At 30.4% G+C, this 16,413-nt stretch overlaps 1 protein-coding gene across 1 annotated transcript in view; it reads right to left on the bottom strand.

The window, feature by feature from the left end:
• Positions 1-4,985: 4,985 nt before the first annotated feature.
• The window catches only part of LOC117176411 (regucalcin-like), a 14,838-nt gene continuing 3,410 nt past the window's right edge, over positions 4,986-16,413 (bottom strand). Inside the window, exons 2-5 of the mRNA XM_033366650.1 lie at positions 15,456-15,677; positions 11,357-11,605; positions 5,407-5,519; positions 4,986-5,330 (exon numbers count right to left, since the gene is read on the bottom strand). Of these exons, the coding sequence (XP_033222541.1) occupies positions 4,986-5,330; positions 5,407-5,519; positions 11,357-11,605; positions 15,456-15,677 (929 nt within the window). The remainder of the gene's footprint in view (positions 5,331-5,406; positions 5,520-11,356; positions 11,606-15,455; positions 15,678-16,413) is intronic.

The following is a 16,413-nucleotide window of genomic DNA, read 5'->3' as shown; positions in this document are numbered from 1 at the left end:
CTCATACTTTACTCACACTTTTCACACACAGTGTGTAAAAAACTCTCTTTCCTGTTATTGTATACGTTTTCACTACCGCCACCACATGCTAGTCCAAAATTCAACTTTTTATATAACATTCTTTTTTTTGCTGTAAAAATAAACAATTGTTTTAGGTTACATCATTTCTAGAAGAATTTTCTTCTTTGTTTGAAACATTATTATTTTGTATAAAATGTTCTTTCTTTATTGACTCAAAAACTTCTGTTATTTATTAGTTTTTAAAAAAACAGGTCGACTCTAGCTTGTTGTCAACTCAGCGGCGCCCTGTACAAAAATCATTGAATTGAAAAAATCAATAGGTTAGATTTTTTCTGTTTTCTTTTCTTTATAATATGCAGGTGTTCAGAAATGTACATAGTCTACCACCAATCAAATTCAGACGAATTTCAGAATAAGGGTAGTTTTTTGAGGATACTCAAACTAGGTTCCTTACAGCATTGCATGGATTTTGAAAATCATGGAACCGATCTACCTCGATAAGGTCGAATCTGCATAGTTTTCATTAATGTACACTGTTAAAAATGTTTTGAATTGTACAACACTTCTACAAGACTTCTACAATCCAAGTGTAAGAAAAAATTGCAAAACCGGCATTGGAATGACAAGATTGCAATACAGGTATTGTAAGTGTTGTAAATCGCGAAATTACCATCCAGGTTTCCAATACATGTATTAGAGCGCTTGTAAGACGAAAATTCTGGACAAGGAGATCACGAATTTAATGGAATTCAAAGAATTTAATGGAATCCAAGGAATTCACAGACTTCACAATATTCACGGAAATAACGATATTCATGAAATTTACGACATTCTTAGAATTCACGCAATTCATGGAAGTGGAGAAATTCACGAAATCTATAGAATTCGCAAAATTCACGAAATTCCAGGATCTCAAGAAATTGATGAAATTCGGGGAATAAATGGAATTCAAGGAATTAATGGAATTCTAGGTATTCCTGGAATTCGCGAAACTAGCAGAATTCACGGAATTGAAGAAATTAACAGAATGTATGAAATTCACTCGATTGATGGAATGCAGGGAACTCACTGAAATTACGGAATTAAAAAAAAACACTGAAATCACGGGAGTCGCTGTATTTACGGAATTCAAGGAGTTAATCGAATTCATCGAATTAATGAAATTCACGAAGGGCATGGAATTTACATAATTCGTGAAATGCGCTATATTGACGGAATTTACGAATTTCAAGGAATTCTCGAAATTGACTGTAATTACGGGATTCACCGAATTCGCAGAATTCATGTAACGCTTGGATTCACGGAATTTACGCAATTCGCGAAATTCGTTGAACCCTCACAATTTTCGGAAATTATAGAATTGAAGAAATTTATGAAATTTTCGGAATTTTTAGAATTCAGGGAATTTTTTCAAGTCCATGAAATCTATACATTCCGTAAATTCCGTGATTTAATTGAGTTTCATGAATTCCATGAATTCCAAATTTTTCTTAAATATTATGAATTACTTATATTTCCTGAATCGATTGAATTCCGTAAAATCTATGAATTCCATTATTTCCAGGAATTCCGTGTATGCAGTGAATTCAATGAATTGGGTGAATTCTCAAATTTCATCAATTCCATTAAGTCAATGAATTCCGTGATTTTCTTAGATTTCATGAATTCCTTGAGTTCCGTGAATTCTTTAGATTCCGTAAATTACTTGAATTCCGAGAACTCTTTTATTTCCTTGAATTCTTTGGATTCCGTGAATTGCGTATATTAGATGAATTTCCTGATTTGCTTCAATTCCGTGAATTACGTAAATTCTTCAAGTTCATTTAATTCGTGGAATTCCGTAAATTCCATGCATTCCGTAAATTCCTTAAGTTCCGGGAATTCCAAGGATTCTTTGAATTTCGTGAATTCTTTGTATTTCATGATTATACATGTTATATACTATATATTAACAAAAGTTTTGGCTCTGGTAAAAAATGTATTTATTTTTTGCCAGGAACAAGTGTTCTGAGAAATGATTTACACTTTTTTTTACATTGTTGCGTTACGTCACACAACGGGTATTTTTGTGGTTGCCAGAATCTTATAAACAAATACCTTAAATAAATCAAATGTGTCACTAGCTCAAATACTGAATATTTAGTAGCGGAAACAACACGACCCTGTATTTTTTTTTTGAAATTTATTTAAAGGCATTAAAAGAAAATAAATAAAAAAATTTGTTTCATAAATATTGTACCTTAAATTTAAAAACTGTTATTCCAGCACTTTACGAACTGAAATCATCAATCGATACTAAAAATTATGTTTCCATAATACAAATGTTAAGCCTGCTTGCCCAATAAAAGATAACATTTTTTAATGTTTGTTATAGTCAATAGACCAATTAATCGAAAAATTAAGTACATATAACATCTTGAATATTCAAATTATCATCTCCCAGTTTTTTCGTATGGATTTTGCGAGTTTCTTATTCTGCTATTTTAACAACAGTTTCATTTAAAAGGTGATTATACAGTTTACGATTTCCAGTCGAAAGTTATTGCGTTTTCAACAAAATTGATGTATTGTTAACCAAAAGGGATTAATTAAGTTTAAATTAATTTAGTATTTAGTTGCGTTCCGAAGCGATTCAGACGAATCTTTTAAAAACAGTTTAACTTTAAAAACACAAAGCCCGATTTTTAACAATACAGATAAGGTTAAAAAAAGATGAGTTTTTCAAACAAATCGTTGAATTTTTCAGCATTAAAAATTAATTGCAGACCAAACATTTACATTAAAAACAAAATAGTTAAATTTTGAAGCAAATTGTAGAATCCTGAAATAAAGAGAAGACTTTAGAAGACAGTTGAATTTTCAATCCAGAACTCATCTACTAAAAAAGATCAATTTTTGGATAAATAATAAAAGTTTATATAAAAATGTTGATCTTTTTCTAAAGGCCATGTGCCGATTGGGCCACGTGCTCAGGCTCCTAACTTACACACACTTTTTAAAATTTCTAACTTATTTTCATACGAAGCGCGAGATTGAATCGAAAATTTGAGATAATAAAAAATAGCACTAAGAAAAGCGGCTCTGGCGGTAAGGTTGGAATCTGGTCACGTGACCTAATCAATAAATGGCCTTAAATAGTTCTATTTTGAACGTGCACAAATAAACTTTCAACTTAATAATTGAATTTAGATCAAACCATTTTCGGCGCCTCAATTAGGTGTCGCTGTTAGGGCGCTGCCTTTTGCACGCCGTGGTTTAGGCGCGTAATTTTTAGGTGCCAGGATTTTAAGGCGCTAGAACGTTTGAGCGCCAGGCCATTCAGGCGCCGAACGCTTTAACCACGCTAAACCCTGAGCTATCAAAAATGGACTATTATTTGGTTGCATGCAACATGTTATGTTATGTATGCAATATTTTTGAATAATAATGCAACCATGTCTCAGATGAAATAATCAGTGGCCCTGAAAAGGACCGATCGGTTTTTCACTGATTGGCGAAGCACAATTTACTTTAAGCTGGTGTACTTGGTGACTGCCTTTGTGCCTACAGAGACTGCGAATTTGTGCAAAATTAAACAAAATGGATATTGTGAGCTAGACTCGCCAAAAATGTATTCATCGTCTTGCTAGTTATATTTCTATATAGATATGAATTTTCATTTAATCTGATGAATCTTCCAACCAGAAAAGTAATTTTCAGCAAAAAAGTTCAGCTTTCAACCGCAAGTAGTTGAATTTTCAAGAAAAAAAGGTAAATTCTTAACAAAAAATGTAAACAAAATTATGTAATAATTTAGAGATATTTCCTTTTCGAAACACTACTTCTATTCTAAAAATTACTTAAGGCACTCTCTTTTTTTAAATTTCGGAAAAAGGAACTTTCAAATTGTGACGCATTTTGACTTGGAACAGGGATTTTTTTAACTCCTTTATTCTAAACCCCACTTTAAATTCTATACAAAAAAATCACGTCCCATATCAAAAATTCCTTGCCAAAAGAAAATTGTATTATTGTACCAAAATTCCCTGTCCTAAAATAAAAACGATAATTATTGATGAAAATTACTGAAATATTGAGAACTTGAATTTTGCAACGATCAGAAGTAAATTCCCGGGTTTTAAAATTTTAATTGCCGATTTTTCTCGATTTCCCGTTAAATTCGCCACCCTATTTATAAATAAATTATACATAGATATTTTTAGAAAAATAAACAATAGGAAAATATGAATAAAATTCAAATCGTTTTTTCAATACTTATCTTTCTATTCAATTTTCCGAATATTAAATTACATGCTTTCATGAATTTTTCGGATCACTAATTACAGCTGCTCTTATTGTTACTGAGAACTTTGTTCTTTATTTTATATTTATAGAAAGTATCAAGTTTTTAATGAATTTTAGTATTTTTGATATTCATAACAATGCAAAGAGAGGTCCACCTGATCGGAACGCCATCTGTTGGATTTTTTTGAACTTCAATACTCCTACGAATGCTAAAATGACAACTACCCCATAAACATATACGGGCGATGAATTGGGCTACTTTATTGGGGTGCATACACATTTACACAGCGAATCAGCACAAGGTGCAACGCAGAAGTGAACACAGTTCAACGCACACGGATCTGCATAGCTACTTTCTGGGCACGGAGCTTTAGCGGGCTAGCATCAGGTGGCGGCGACCATAGTTCTGTAACCTCAAAGTGAATATTGTGTTTTCCGTAGACAATTAATATAATATTTATAACAGTACATACATTCGGAGCGAATACGAAAATCTTCTTTTAGCTTTTTTGATCAGATTTGCAATTGTGTAAAAAGAATTTTTGCTCAACAAAGAGAAAGCTACGAAACATTGTAACAAAAAAAATGAACGAACGATGCGATTGGTGTGCGACCTTTTGCGCTATGCTTTCTGCGCTGTGCAATTGTGTATTAATGGTGTATTACTGTGTCTTTTTGTATTACGCGTGGGAACTTCCCCTACCACGATAGCGCCTGATCCTAGAATTTCTCTCACCACGAGTGAGCAAGGACGTGATTTCTCCTAGCTCTATAGAGGCCTGGCCTAGTACCACGGAACTTAAGGAGTACTCCCTTGTCGGCACACCCTTAACTTGAAGACCGTAGATAGCGAAAATATGACCACCTTCATCGCCTGGTGGACGTTCATAATTATGTTTATATCCTATTGTTGATACATATAAAATATCCCAGTTAGGCCCTCCGAAAGTGCATCCGCCGACATTTACAGCGGGTATGTGAATAACACGATGCGCCGTTTCATCAAATGGATTTAATTCAATTACCTGAGGGAAATACAAAATTTTATTTTTAGTAAAAGTTTGGCTTCTGGCAATATCTTTGAAGAGATTTAATCCTTACTCTGTGACGTCCAAGAAGAGGCACCCAGAGCCAACCTCTGTTATCAATTGCCATACGACCAGGAGCGCTGTTTTCTTGATGATGTAGGAATTCAAACAGTTCTTCTCTTCTGTCTAAAAATAGTGATTTTTTCGTAAATGCAGATATAAAAACTTAAAATTCCACTTAACCTATTATTATATTACATTACACTTATTAACCTATTCATTAATTTCATAGACTCACAAAAGAAAGTTGTTTGCACGAGACAAGTGACTAGGCTACCCTTATGGATTTTGAGCCGCTGAATCCAAATCTGGCGTGTGAATTAATCTTACGCGTCTCAGTTTCTCCCTAGATGAAGAAAATAAGGAAAACCCTCGGGACAACTTGCACGTGATTGTTATGATACAAATATACGCGAAAACAGGCACATCGAAATTGAAGGTCTTTCTCAGATTATATAGATTTACAGGGGAAAAAATAAAACAAGCCTAATATCCTTCAGAGTTTTGCGTGCGAAATCAGTCACGTGTCCCATGCAGACAACTTTTTTTTGGTGGGCCTGTATGATCAGAAATCCCCTAGGCTTTTTCCGACATTTTGCATTTAGATAGAAAATGGAACAAACCCGAAAAAATTTTGGTTCATATTTAAATTTATCACGCATTATACTGGTATTATCAAAATAACGTCCAGAATATGCCTAGGTTTTTGCCTATTTCCTGCATCTAGAGGAAAACTGAAACGTGTACTAGGCTTTTCCCTACTTGTTGAATCTAGGGAAAAACTGAGACATGTAGGACAAATTCTGAGGCCATATTCGGATTCAGCGGCTGAAAATACATAGGGGTAGCCTAGTCACTTTGTCTCGTGCAGACAACTTTTTCTTGTGGGCCTGCGTTATTAATGTGTATTTAAGCCTAGAGTGGTCCATCAGGTTTGACAATTATAGAAGGGAATGTTGTAAATACACTGGAGCCGCATATAATCACGCCGTACGAAAACGTAAAGCTTCACTTAGATCTTGCCGGGAGGGGATTCCACCACTGATCTTCAGCGGGGGGGGGGGGGGGGGGGGATTTTCGTGCTGATTGGCTTTCTTGTCACGTGGTTCTGCGCAAAGTGGGGAAAAAATAATTTGGTGATTCAAAATAACGTACAGCCCACAAATATTGAAAGATTTAAACAAAAAAAAAACAATAAAAAGAAGCTGATAAGATTTCTAAGCCGAGTTGTGGAGCTTGATTTTCGAATTGAATTTTCAATTGTTTATAAATAGGCAAATACGATGAAAAAGATTGCCATTTTTTCTATTTGACGTTCTCGGTGCTCGTCAATAACAGAAAAATTCCTTAAATCGCCTAAGTTGCATAGACTAACATTAAAGATCTTCCAATATTAGACAGTAAACAAAAAAAAGTTTTATGAACAAATTATTTGTTGCAAAAATGTTTCCAGAAATTCGTCATAATTATAAGTTTCTTCAAGTTTTATTGCGAGAAATTTCAATGGAAACAATATTATATTTAAAAAAATTTCTTTTAAGAGTATAATTGTGTATATTATATACAAATGCAGTAACGAGCCACTTTTTGACGGAAAAATTCTTTTTTTTTCGATGAAAATTTTTTCAAAATTAGAAACTGTATAATAATTTTAGCAAAATCCATAATTTGCTGATTAATCTTAGGATTTTTTTGATTATATTTAATAAATAAATGCATAATTTGGGCATTTGTCAGCAGAAAAATCCAGTTTTTTCAATGGTAGTCTTTTCAGTTGGGAACTTCATGACAATTTCAGCAACATTGATAATAAGTTGATAAAGTTTATGATTTCTTTAATCAAATTCAATAAACAAATGCATTAATCAGGCATCCTTATATAGAAAAACTCTTGTTTTTCTGTATCAACTTTTTTAATAAGAAAGTTCGTGATGTCTTCAGCAAAATTAATAGTTTTTTTATTAATGTTATGATCTTTTTAAACAAATTTAATAAACAAATGAATTAATCGGACATTTATCAACAGAAAAATTCGTTCCTTTACCTCAATTTTTTCAATTAGGAACTTCATGATAACTTCAAAAAAATTTATCATTTTTCTATCACATTTACGATTTTTTGTAACGAATTTAATAAACAAATGCATTATTTAGACCTCTATCGACGAGAAAATTGTTTCTTTCGAAGTCATACTTTGAATTGGGATCTTCATAATAAATAAAGACACATTCATGATAAGTTGATAAAATGTACAAGGTTTAAAAACAAATTTTGCAAACAAAAGCATTATTCGAGCATCTGTGGACAGAAAAAATCGTTTTTTTTCTCGATCTCAGTCCTTTTAATTGAAAACTTCATGATGATTTCGGGACAATTAGCAATTGGTTTTTCTATAGAAAAATGCCTGATTAATGCATTTGTTCATTAAATTTGTTGAAAAAATCATGAAATTGATCCAAAAATTATGAATTTTGCTGAATATATCATGAACTTGCTAATTAAAAAAGCTGATACAGAAAAAACGAGTTTTACTGTATAAAAATGCCTAATTAATGCATTTGTTTATTGAATTTGTTTAAAGAAATCATAAAATTTATGAACTTATTATGAATCTTGCTGGAATTGTTATGAAGTTCCCAACTGAAAAGACTGGCATTGAAAATTCGAATTTTTCTGCTAACAAATGCCTGTGCATCAAATGACTGCTTTTGGTAGAAAATTGGTCTTTTTGGTTTATACATTCATCCGTTATCGTAGAAGTTTCAAATTTTTTGGAAACATTCTATTCTTTTTTTTTTGCAACGCAATTTATTTTTGTTAAGAATTCAACTGTTGTGTCGTAAATCTAAGTAGTTTTTCGAAAATTTGTTTTAATTTTTTAATTTTTTGTTGTATAAAATTAATCATAATGGTAAAAAATTAGTTCTTTTTTTTTAGAAATTCATCCGTATTCGTAGAAATTTCATTTTTTAAAAAACAAAAATGCGTTTGTTTGTTTAAAAAGTATTTATTTTTGATGAGAATTGAAATATTTTTTTGAAAGTATATTTTTCTAATTGATAAATCTTTCTTTTAATGAAAATTTAAAAATGTCGCTTTGAATTCATCTTATTTGATAGAACATTCATCCGGTCAGTAGAAAATTGAACTATTTGCCTAAAAATTTATTTAATTTGGTAAAATATTAAATTTGGTTGATCAAAATTTAAATCATTCCCTTTTATGTCGAAAATTCATCCTTTTCCGTAAAAAAGTTCAACTATTTGATTTAAAATTCATATATATTATGTAAAATATTGCTTTTTGGTAAAAAATTGACTTTATCGTTTGACAGTTTAGAAGAACCTTGACCTATTAGATTGAAAATTCATTTTAATTTTTCGAAAAATAGTTTGTATTTATTTTTTTCTGTTATTACTGTAAATGACCTGTTCTTATTTCAGTATTGGGGAGTGAACACAAATCTTCTTTCGATACAAATTTAACTATGTAATTATTTTTTAATTTGTCTGTTTTAGAAGAAATTTCACCTTTCTTGAAAAAAAATTCAACTCTTTGTTGGGAATACAACTATTTTTTTGTAATTTGTCATTTTAATTTTAAAGTTTATGTCTTTTAATAGGAATTACATCTTTCTGTGATAAAGATGCAACTATTTAATAGAAAGTTAAAAAATATTGTGACAAATTAACCATTTTGGTTGAAAATTCCTCTTTTATTATTAAAACTAATTTTTTTCTCGTACAAGCTTAATTCTTGTTTTAAAACTCATATTTCAATTCTGAAAAGTCAACTTAAATTCGGTTCAAAAGAAAATTCAAACTATTTTTTTTAAATGTTATCTTATTGATTTAAAAATTAATCTGTTTTAGTAGAAATTTCTCTTTTTTTGAAAATGCAACTTTTTGATTAAAAATTCTTTCTTGCTTGAGTATGTAAATATTTTGTTTAAAATTTGGTTAAATCACTTGGTTAAGCAACAATTTTGCTGTATTGAAGATTTACATTTTTAGTAGAAAATTCATCTTTTTGCTTAAAATTTTAACTATTTTGTTAAAAATTAATCTTTTCTAAATGCCAATTTATCGCCTTGGGTGATAGTAAAACTAAATTGTTAAAAATTAATTTTTTTTTTGAAAGCTTATGCCTGATTGAAAATTTAACTATTCAAAGAAAAAGCATATTTTTGGTTGGAAATTAACTTTTTAACTGAAAATATAATTAAAAATTTTTTCAGGCAGACCTTTTTTAATTGAAAATTCTCCTTTTTCGGTAAAAAAATAATTTGCTTGGTTTGAAATTTTATCTTTGCTGCATCAATATCATAAAAAGTTAATTTTTTGCGTCCTATTTTTGGTTTGAAAATTCAATTTTTGGAAAAAAATTTGTCTTTTGACTTGCAGGCTCAATCATTCATATAACCTTTTATTTTTTGTTTAGTTTCAAAATATCGCTTGGTTGAAAATTTGTTGTTTTTGTTTTTGGTTTTGAAATTGTTTTTTTTTTGCATAAATTTCATCTTTCTGACTAAAATATAAAGTATGAGACATTTTTTCGGAATTGATCTTTTTATCTGAAAATTCGACAACTATGTGAACAATTTAATTATTTTGTTCAAAATGTAAGTATCATGTTGAAAAGCCATCTTTTGTTGTAGAAAATACTTAATTTAAGTACGGCCGTTTAAGTACCGTATGCACTATATCAGTACATAATCTACTATATCTGGTGCAAATTTAATATTGTTTATTCAAAATTCAAATGGTTTCTTTCATTTTAGTTTTTTTGTTGTTTTTGAAAAATTCGATTTTTCGTTAAAATTTAATCTTGCTCAAATGAAGGTTCATGTATTTTGTTAAAAATTCGTCTCTTTGGGTAGAAAATTTGTTTGTAAATTATTACCTACGATAATTAATTTTTTAAACTAAAATGATTACTAAATTGCCAGTTGAAAATTCATATTTGTTTGATGAAAATTGTGAAATTTTTGTATTCACTTCGTTCTTTGGCTTTAAAATTTAATTATTTTGTTGGAAATTAAACTGCGGATAGGGAATTTCTTAAGAATTATATTTTTGCCTTGGAACAGGTAACTTCAAACATTGACCTGAACAAGAAATTTCCGCGAAGATTTTTTGACCTTAAGGACATGTAACGAGAGGGTCACGTGACCAGATTCCTACCTTACCCAAACTTTTTTAAATTCTTAACTTCGCCACATCGAGTTAAAAAGTTTAGATAATAAATAAGAAGCACTAAGAAAAGTCTGAACTCAAACGATGTGTTTGCAATTTTGAAGTTCGCGCCAAAAGGCGTTTTGTTCATTTCCAAAGTTGTCAAACACATGCACCGGAACGGCCCTAAAGGCCAATTCAGACTAGCCGTTCTCGATAGCGGTTCGCCGGTCCGGTTGGACTTTCGGCCAATCAGAGCGTACTCGGTCCCGGTTTCGATTCGGTTTGAGCATTAAGGTTCGATTCTAATTTCAACCGTGCCGTCCGCAATCGTAGCCAATGAGAGCGCTCGCTAAAGCCACGAGGCCTGTCAGCTGTTTCTCGAGCTTGTTAAACGTCACTCACGTCACTTTAATCTATGAACCGCGCAAGCGTGAGAATGACAATCGTGTAAGCTGAATCGGCGCAGTGTGAGCTGCACCGGTCAACCCAGAGCCGAACCGGACCGGCGAACCGCAACAGAGAACGGCTAGTCTAAATTGGCCTTAACACGGAATCACCGGAACACCAGTCACAGGTCACCTTTCACAAGTCGAACAAATGCCTTCTTGTCGAAGATGTCCTGTGATTAGAGTTCCGGGCATTCCGTGCCCGGAACGCCCTTTTCCGCCGTTCTGGTGCAATAGGCTGGAGGCCTGAGAAAAAAAATAGGGTTAGTAATGTAGGAATCTGGTGACGTGACCCACTCATCATATGGCCTTAAAAGGAAATTTTGTATTACACTCATACCAAGATCTCCATTATTTGTCGAAAAATCGTAGCCTAAGATGTAATTGTTTAGAGTATCGGCGTAATAGAATTTGGCAGACCGATGTTCACGCAGGCTAAAAAAGTTACGACGTCGTGCTAGGTCCCACACGAATCCACCAGTGACCGAACCAAGGTTCCACATTTTTTTCTCAAGAATCCCATTAGTATCCAAGGAGTACACACTTCCCAAATTGCGTGCATGATTGTCCGGATGATCGTATGTCGTCGCTGAAATATAATATATAATTTTTAAAATAATAATTAAACGAGGGAAAACAACTCTATTAATGAGATTTCCTGATGAAAGTTTAAGATAGGAACTCATTCCGAGCCAATCAGAACTATTCCAAAACATTCCGATATCTGCATCCAAATCAATGCGAATCTATCGGTACCAATTCGAAAAAAGTGTTGAATCTCACTTGTTGAGAAACGCTCAAAAAATAATCCGGCTCAATTCAATCCGATACTTCTATCCGAAAGAATCCAAATAAATCCTAAGTACATTTCCAATTAGAATGAATCAGAATCAATCCGGAGCCCGATTGATCTAAACCGAATATTCAATCCGAAAAACTCCTCACACTTATTAATGCGGATTAAAAATGAATCCGAGTCCGGATTGATTCTGCTTTATTCGTATGGGAAATTTTCTTCGGATTCGTTCGAATTCATTCGGCTAGAAGTCTCGGATTAAATCAGATTGAATCGGATTAATTTTCAAGCAATTTTCAACAAACGAGATTCAAAACTTTTTTCGGATTGGTTCGGATTGATTTGTATTGACTCACATACAGATATTGAAATGATTCAGAATATTGAAACTGAAATGAATCAGAATAGTCTGACCTATAGTTATCTATTTATAATCCACTTCTAATTGGAGTAATCCACTTGAAATGAAAAGTAATTTACCCTAATCTACTTGGAGTTCACTTCTAAGCAGGATTAATCCAGTATAATTAGGATTAATCCACATTTAATCCAGACGAATTTAATTCTAAACTGGAGTATTCCAATTCTAATTCGGTTTCATCCACTTTATCGACAGTAATCTACTTCTAATGTGGATTAATCCACTTTTAACCCGAGGATTTCTACTTAGTATTAAAGTAATTTAATTATTATTTGAAATACTCTACTTTTAATCTGCTTCTAATCTAGTTTATTCGAAGTAATTTCCGTAATGATCCAAATAATTATTTTATAATCCAGGGTAATCTAGGTGATCGGAGTAATTTAGGTAGGCAATCTAAATAGTTTTTTGTTATTTTGCTGAAAATTGTTAAGCGATTAATTTTCATAACTGAAAATCAAATAATTTGTTTTTTGTTAACAACTAATCTATTTCAGGAAAAAGCTTGTATGTTTTTGAGAACCCGTCTCTTTCGGTAGAAAATTAATCTTGTTTGAAAATTCATTTTCTTAAATGAAAATTTAACTATTATTTTTTGAATTTATAACTTACCTTTTTCAGAGGAAAATTCAATTATTCGTTTAAAAATTGACTATTTTGTTAAAAATTCGTCTTTTGTGATAGAAAATTAATCTTGTACATTTATAATTCAAATTTTTGGTGTAAAATTGTACTTTTAGGATAAAAAATTATACAATTATTATTAAAAATCGCTTTAGTTGCTTACAATCAACTTTTCAGCTCAAAAATCAACTATAACATTTTTCATTGTGACTTCATATTTATTGTTCATTTTCGTCCCAAGCAACTTATTGGTTGAAAATGCATGTAATATGCTGAAAATTTCTCTTTTTTGTCAGAAACTTATCTCTGGATATAAAATTTACGCCTTTAGTTGGAAATGCATGTAGTTTGTTGAAAATTGGTCTTTTTTAGCAGAAAATTATCTTCTAGAATGAACATTTACGCATTTTGTTCCGAATTTAATAAGTTGGTTAAAAATTATTTTATTTAACAATAAAAATAACTATTTCATTTTTTATTATAAATTATTCTTTTTTTTTTTGGTAAAAAATTTATATGTTTGGTGAAAAGTTCATGCGTTTTGTTAAAATAAAAAATAAATGTAGTTAAAAATGTATTTTTTTTTTTATTTAAAAATTCAGCTACATCGTTAAAAATGCATGTAGTTTATTTAAAAGTTTTCTTTTTTTGTAGAAAATTATTTAACTTAAAAAACTATTACATTTCTTATTATAAATTATTCTTTTTTAGTTAAAAATGTATCTTTTAGGTGGAAAGTTATGCATTTTGTCAGAATGTTTAATAAATGTATTTTTATTGTTATTTAAAAATTCACTTTTTCAGTTATAAATTTAATTATTTGGTTAAAAATTGTTTTATTTAACTGTTAAATTTAGTTTATTTTGTTCATTTAACTGTTCTTATTATTATAAATTATTCGTTTTTAATTACAAATTTAGCTAGTTGGTGAATAGATAATGCGTTGTTTCAAAATAAAAAATAAATGTAGTTAAAAATGTATTCTTAATATTATTTGAAATTCAACTACGTGGGTGAAAATGCATGTAGTTTGTTGACATTTTTTTGCAGAAAATTGTCTTCTGAATTGAAAATTGAAGCCTTTCGTTAGTAATTTAATTATTTGGTCAACATTCATTTTATTTAAATTTAAAAATAATTCTTACATTTTTATTATAAATTATTCTTATTTAGTTAAATATTTATCTATTGGGTGAAAATTAAATGCGTTGTGTTAAACTAATGAATAAATGTATTTTAAAATGTTTTCTTTTAATTAATTGAAAATATAAATACTTGGCTTTAAATGCATGTAGTTTGTTAAAAATTTGCCTTTCTTGGCAGAAAATTATCTTCTGGATTGAAAATTCACGCCTTCAGTAAAAATTGAATTAGTTGGTTAAAAATTTAATTAATTTTTTTAGTTGAAAATGTCACTACTTTAGTAGAAAATCGAACTACTTTAGTGGCAAGCATATTTTATTTAATTTGTGTGACTTATTTAAAAATCTTCAGTTATGGTAGATAAATAATATTCTGGGTTAAAAATTTTTCATTTGTAGTAGAAAACGGGGTAAAAAATGTAAATTCTTAATTGAAAATTTATTTCTGCGGTTAAAAATTTAACTATTGAATTGAAAATTTTTTTTACATAGAAGATTAATTACTTACCTTATAATTTTATTATTCCTACTTAGTCAAAATTGAAAAAATTTCGGTCAAAAGTGTCCCTTTTTGTTGAATAATCAAATGTTTTGTTGAGAAATTCATCTTTTAATTCGGTTAAGGATTGAAACACTTTTCGTTCTCTTTGGTTAAATTTGACTGTTTTTTATCGTGAATAAACATCTTTTATTTGTTGAAATGTTAACTATCACATTTTTTGTTGAGAGTTTATCTCTTTCGGTTAAAAACTGATATTTGTGTGGGAATTTAATAATTTTGTTAAAAAAGTATTTTTTGGTTTGTTAAAGATTCCGCATCTCCTTGGTTTAAAATTTGAATATTCGTCAAAAAATCCTTTTCTATGGAAAAAAATTAATCATAATTTCAGGTTGAAAGTTCACCTCTTTTATTAAAACTTTAATTAATTTGTTGAAAATTAATGCATTTTGTTAAATCTTTCTCTTTTTAGGTGAAAAATTATTGTTTGTATTTTATATGCTATATAGTTTCATTTTTTAAATATTTAAATCATATAACGTTCCAGACATTTTATTTTTTTCGGTTGAAAATTTAACTACTGTGAAACCCTTCAATAGCTCTCCCTTCTATAGCCCTTCCGAGAATTAACAACGCACTGCAGGTAGGTGTAACTGGTGCTGCGCGGGGTGTGCGTGTTCTGCGATTGTCACTCAGGCGTGAAGAAACAAAAGTGGAGTGGGCTAAAATGAGTTAGTTCCCATTCACCGTCAGCCCTGAAATCGGCGCTATAGCAGAGTTTTACTGTATTTTTTTAAGGTTTCATGTATTTTTTTGAAAATTTAACAATTTTGTTACAAATTATTTCGCTTAAGTTAATCCAGGGTAATCCAGCTTGGTTGGACTGCATTTTCAGAAGTTGTTTCTCCCTATTATATAGCTTAAAGTCTACATTTAAATTTAGTAAATTTTATTTACCAAAATATAGTCTTTTTGCGTAATCGACACTTCCATAACCCAGTCTGTTGCCTAGGGGAAGGGGGTCATCAGGGCGGTGCGGCGAGTTCAATACGTAGTAAGGTGGAAAGTCAATATTTGTGTAACTATCCCATTTAATTATTACAACATTACTACCGCAACCCACCACAAATATTTCGGTGTCGCCTTTAACAGGAACAGCAAAAGAAAGGAGACCTAGGCCTATAAAAAAAATTATTGTTTGTGATTGGTTCAATTAGGGCCTTAATTCTAAAAAAGGGTTTCGTAGCCTTTTATGACGTAAATATATTTTTTACCAAAAAAATGATCTTGTCTCCTCTTAGAATCGAACTACATAACTTCCGATTTCCTGTCGGGTTATTTTCCCTTAAGCTACTAGAGAGTTCGAAAGAATAAGCTTTTTTCAGAAATAAACGCATTATTTTGCTAGGTAAAGAATATATTTGTGATCACTTTCAGCTAAGCAACTTTCCCAATTGAAAATCATTATTATTTATTTCAACAATTTTTGTAAAACAAAATCAAAGTTTGCATGCTTTTAAACCAATTGGTTAAATTTATTTATGGAATCAACAAAGAATGCCTTCGAAATAACTCTGCGCTATGAAACTTTGCAATTTGACAATAATTATTAAGTATTTAAACAATTTTCATAAACGTTCTCAGAGTTTAACCATTTTCACACAAAACTATGAATGGATTTGTGATTGCTCTCCACCATGATACTTTTTAAATTAATAATAATTTTTTATTATTTAAAGAATTGTAATTTAAAAAATCATATTTTGGATGTTTTCTAGTAAATGGGTTAAATTTATTTACGGAATTAACAAAGAATATAAGGTAAACCGGGGGAAGATGCCACACCTAAGGAAAAAATTAAAATAAAAAAAACACAAATGCGGAAAACATTAATCTTATTAATTAAATGTAAACA

The sequence above is a fragment of the Belonocnema kinseyi genome, chromosome 7 (assembly GCF_010883055.1).
Source record: "Belonocnema kinseyi isolate 2016_QV_RU_SX_M_011 chromosome 7, B_treatae_v1, whole genome shotgun sequence".
NCBI lineage: Eukaryota > Metazoa > Arthropoda > Insecta > Hymenoptera > Cynipidae > Belonocnema > Belonocnema kinseyi.
This window is presented reverse-complemented; position numbering and strand designations above follow the sequence as displayed.